The sequence below is a fragment of the Sinocyclocheilus rhinocerous genome, unplaced genomic scaffold (assembly GCF_001515625.1).
Source record: "Sinocyclocheilus rhinocerous isolate Xijiao unplaced genomic scaffold, SAMN03320098_v1.1 scaffold1915, whole genome shotgun sequence".
In the NCBI taxonomy this organism is placed as follows: Eukaryota; Metazoa; Chordata; class Actinopteri; order Cypriniformes; family Cyprinidae; genus Sinocyclocheilus; species Sinocyclocheilus rhinocerous.
The window spans coordinates 187916-193212 of NW_015639873.1; the positions used below are offsets into that span (position 1 = coordinate 187916).

General features: G+C 37.5%; 1 protein-coding gene across 1 annotated transcript in view; it reads right to left on the reverse strand.

The window, feature by feature from the left end:
- The window catches only part of LOC107752246 (U3 small nucleolar RNA-associated protein 14 homolog A), a 17480-nt gene extending 12665 nt beyond the window's left edge, over positions 1–4815 (reverse strand). Inside the window, exons 1-6 of the mRNA XM_016568176.1 lie at positions 4583–4815; positions 4357–4436; positions 3437–3507; positions 2679–2743; positions 2449–2597; positions 1735–1890 (exon numbers count right to left, since the gene is read on the reverse strand). Coding sequence (XP_016423662.1) covers positions 1735–1890; positions 2449–2597; positions 2679–2743; positions 3437–3507; positions 4357–4419 — 504 coding nt within the window. The 5' untranslated portion in view covers positions 4420–4436; positions 4583–4815. The remainder of the gene's footprint in view (positions 1–1734; positions 1891–2448; positions 2598–2678; positions 2744–3436; positions 3508–4356; positions 4437–4582) is intronic.
- Between the last annotated feature and the right edge of the window lie 482 nt (positions 4816–5297).

The following is a 5297-nucleotide window of genomic DNA, read 5'->3' on the forward strand; positions in this document are numbered from 1 at the left end:
CTAAGGAGGTGACCTTTTAAGTACAGTTCACCAGATGCAGCTTTTTCAGTCTTCCAGTGCATTTTCTGTCTAGTCTCTACAAATGTCTACATGGTATTATGGCACCATGCCTTTAAAATCCAATTTGCTGGCCTGTTGCTCACTGAATAACAAACTTTTATTTTAGGATACAACATAAGGGTGAGGAAATGATGACAGAATTTTCATTTTTGGGTGACAAGCTTATGCAGCTGAAGCTGAAGTACTGCTTTTCACCACCAGAGGTACAATATTCAAGTAAGAGCTCTTGAATATTCATCACATCAGCAGAAATCATTAATCAAGGGCTCATATTTCAAGCTTATAAATGAATGAACTCTTTAGGCAAAAGATTCTACCCTATGGGTATGAATCTGGCTTCATTCCTTACATTTCCATTCATACAGACTAAGACATATTATGCCCCTTCAGGGCTCGCAAAATTTCAAAATCGCTGGTAGCAGACATTCTTCAGATTTTGGTAGCCCAAAATGAATTTAAGTAGCCCGAAAAAAAATTAGCATGATTAAAAACTTCAGTGATCGCTTTTTTTTCTTCAAATAACAAGTCAAGAGAGTAGGGGTGCAACGGATCACAATACCCACGGCTCGGATCATATTGCATTATCATATCAGATTTTGAGTAACAGATCGGATCATTTTGCAGATGAGCAAAAAAAAATGGTTCTTTATTATTTAAATAACAGAATACTTCTTTGATACCACAGCAAAAACTGGTAGCATATAGGGATGTAACGATTCACTCAACTCACGATGCGATGCACGATACTGATTTCACAATACAATCTCACAATTGTTATTTTTAACAAAACGAGACTTAAGACAAATTATAAATGAAAAGGTGTCCTTTTATTATTTCTCCAACAAAATGATAAATTGTAATATGTCAAATCATAAAACTAACTTGAATTTTTTTAAACAAATCCCAAATCAAATAATTAAATAATACAAATAAAATTTTTAGTTTTGTGAATGAGACGCAAATGTCACTCTCTGACAGCAGGTGGCGCTTATGGAGCAGCAGGTATTTATAGGCTCCTGCCCCTTTAAGACCGAATGCACGGATCCAATATAATGATGCACTTGAGATTTCTTTCTCCACTGTTTACGTTCACTTAAGACATAACCGACTGTGCTCACGAGAATACTTGCCGAGACCGTTATTTTGAGATAATTTTGTGTGTGTGATTTTATATCACTATTCAAGGTAGCCCGTCGGGCACGGCACTGATACATTTTGGTAGCCCGACTGGAAAACACAATAGCCCCGGGACGTCAGGCTAGCGATTTTGTGAGCCCTGATAAAATGTATATTGAAGATGGAGTGAATAAAGGTAAAGTGCAGTTTAACGTATGCCTGAACCCCATTAATATTTCAACAATAATTTTAGCGACTTAACCATCATTGTGTAACTAAACTACTATAATTCTATAAACTGAGAAAAAAACATGCAATCCAGCAGCAAAATGCAGGCCGTGGAGCATCAACGAATCATAGATACTAGTAATGATTTCTGACTAGGCTAAAAAAATTTGATTTTGAAAAATCTGCAACATATAGCTTATTACATGCAAAAGTGTTGTAAAGGGCTTTGGTAAAGGAAAATATTCAACGGTCTAGTTATAACATCTAATCACGCACCGCAAGAAAATGACAAACAGAGCCCTTCAGAAACAAAACAAAAACAAAGCACACCTTCCATCCAGCCACAACCTGCTCGACCCGTTTAGGTCCCGGGGACTCCTGGTTCAGAGGAAACACCATTTGTTCGGCCTTCTGGTTCTGCAATATGATGTTCCGCCAGCATGACACCTCTGCAGCGGTCTTCTCATACGCGATGCCTCTCTGAATCTGTGGACATAATAGAGAGACAAACTAAGACTAAAACACCATGGGCTGAATTTAGAAAAGTGGTTCCTGATTTAATACTTTAAACAACTACACCTTGTGACCGTATGTATATAATTCTGCATAAATTTGTTTTCTGTGGCAAAAGTTATTCACAGGTTGAAATCTCAAAGCCCACACTACTTTGAGACTTAAACGGTGTTAATCAGCTTTTTAATGCATTCATTAATATTCAAGTTCAGATAAATAGGACAGCAAAATATGTTTAGGATCTATTTTTAGTAAAAACTCAAACTGAATCTTGGCTCAAGTGTGTCAGCAGAATAAAAGAGACTTTCACATTAAATTGTGTGAGCAACCTAACTTGGCACCAAGAGTAAACGACGTTTCTCCAAGTGATTATTAAAATGAAACGTCACTGATCCCATTCTGATTGCTAGGTGCTTTTGACATGAATTTAATGTTTATATGGACTGCACAATTGAAATAATATCCCTGATGCCATTCATTGCAACTAATTTAAAAGCACGGGTTTTGTAGCCTCTTGGTTTCAGCATTCACCTTCTCCGTTTGCTGCTTGTTGAGAGGCAGCTCCAAAGTCTCTTTACTGCTTTGCAGGTTCCTCAGCTGTTTCTTGGTCTTGTTGGAGGCTCCTGAGGTCTTCTCCACAGTTCCCAGGAGGTCAGAGAGGTTGACTTTCTCTCCTGTACCTGTACAAATAGAATAAAGAAAACTTACGACTGATGCTCCGTCTCAGTCAAGGACATAATGTGAATAAATTCTGCATTTACCCTCTGCATTGACGAAGAACTCGGAGACCTGCACGCTTGCTTCAGAACGCTCATTCTGCTTTTTCCTTGGATAAACAAGCATCAACTGATTAAAAAGCTGATTTGCACAACATTATTATTTTTTTTCTGACTCTGCTGAAAAGAGATTCATTGCAAAAGGGACTTAATTTGGAAACCAAGTCTAAACATACTCGATTTTAGAGCTTTTCATTTTGCATGACACTAAAAAGTTGGGATTCATCAAAATTATGACAACTGACAATTTTTGGCAGAAAGAGAGCAATATACAATTATGCATTTTAACTTGCCAGCATGCCAGCATGGACAACTTAAAGCCGTCACTGGTGTTCGCAGTGCAAAATTTGACTGGACAAATAAAAATGATGGTTAATTTCATTAGTTACTTTATTTACACGTAGTTAAATTTAGAATTCTTAAGAGTAGTGTGGTAAATGAAGTTACATTTACTGTAATAAAAACAAGTATCATCTGTGTTACTGAATGTTTCTTTGTGTGTGCAGTCGTCTCAATGAAGGAACAGTGATTAAACTCTGTTATCATTCAACGGTGTGAACGCACTCAGTCTAGCCAGTCAGAATCACGCATTCAGACAGACCATGGTTTAAATAGAATAACTTATTAAATACTTAGGTTATTTAAGAAGTACTTATTTCATCTTCCAAACATTCCAGTTTTCAGTCAAGCACTTTCATGTAGGTGGACTAGTACTAAAAAGATCAATCTCAAATGTCTCGCACCTCTTTCTTGAACCCATAGAACTGATGGCTTCCAGTAGCTTCTTGTGTTTTCTCTCATCATCACTGCCCTCCTGTATTTAAAAGGGAAAAAAAGGCAAAATAAAATTATATCTATATCTATACACATTTTGGCTTAATCTGGCACAGGTAAAATGTTGTTCAAATGTCTAAGACCTCGGGGCACAAGCACCAACAGCTCATGTGAACAATTAGGTGATGCATCTGTCCAAATATGAGTTTTTACTGCAAAGTCAACAGTCGTCTAGCTCCATTTATAGATAAGTTAGGGTTTGATGAAACTGAAGGAGTAAGATTAGATGTAACATCCTCTTGTGGACATCTTCGGTATTACAGCTCCTTGTCTGTTATTCACAGAATTTGCTGCAAGCCCCACTGATCATCAGAAATTCATGAAATTTGGCACATTTCCTCAGAATGACCTGTTGTCCAAGTGCACTAACTTTCGTGAAGTTTGGGCATTGCATTCACAAGATACAGGCCAATTGGCTATCATCAGCCTACGATTCTTTTGATAACTTTTTGTCTAGTATCTTGAGATGGTGCATAAAACCGATGTTGTGTGAATCAGACATACAGTCTAAGACAAGCTACTAGCACAAAAAGGTTTTTTTTTTTTTTTAAGTTTTTCATATTTTTGTGGTTAAAAAGTATATATATATATATATATATATTTTTTTAGTAAATGAGTGACGGTTTGGCTTGTTAAGACTCTTATTCCATTCTTTAATGTTTATTTCTGTAGATCAGGGGTTGTGAAAACAGTCCTGAAGCCTCACAGATGTTGGGTTTTATGTTGTATATTTCCCATATTGCACACAGCCAGCTCAGTTCATAAAATACTCTACTAATCAGTTAATTTATCTGGAATAAATAAAGGCCTGAGAGCTCATCTGCCTCACCTCATCTTCACTGGCACTGATGGCTTGCTCATTAATGGAAAGCTCCTCTTCATCAGCAGCCATAGTTGAGCTCAGCTTCACTGTGAGGAACACAAACCAGAAATGATAGACATGTTGTTCATATTAAGCACTTGAACGATACTCTAATGTTTTAGGCTGATGCTGGTATCTAGAACCACAGAAAATAACCCTATTGTTCATATTAATGTGTAAGCAAAACACACACATGATGCATAACAAGACGAGAGAAGACACCGAGCAAACCTTAATGTTTCCTGAAGAGAGCTTGACCTGACCACGTGTTTAACCACGTGTCCTGGCGAACTGTGAAAGCGGCTGATTTCGCTCTTTTCCCTGATGTTATTGAGGAAATCAGAGGTTTCGACAAGCAATACGTCCGTCAACTTAAAAGGCCAGCATGATATCAGAACTGCTAAAAGACAGAATATCAGGTGGTGAGCTCAATTTCTCTGCGTGCGTCTCCAACGTCTGATTCTTCTGTGTGTTGCAAACCAACACCAATTAAGCGCATAGCGCCCCCTCCTGTGCTGGAGTAAACTTCTTTAACCAGATTAACCAGCTAAACGCGCACAACGCCACCATCTGCACTGATGGGGGATAAAATCTTAATTTATATTAAATAAATTAATTGATCAAAATATTTCGCTGCATTATACATTTACAGAATTATGTAAAAGTCCAAACATAAATATAAATAAGTAAATATAAGCGTCTTGCTGTGTGTTCACTTTACTTCATATGCTTTATTATGAGAGAGGTGCACATTAAACAGTTTTTGTATGGGTATACCCTGTTGAAAAAACCAGCATATGCTGGTTAGGTATGTTTTGACACTGGGATGCTGGTTTAAGCTGGTCGTTTGCTGGTTTAAACTGGTCCTTTGCTGGTTTATGCTGGTCCTTTGCTGGTTTATGCTGGTC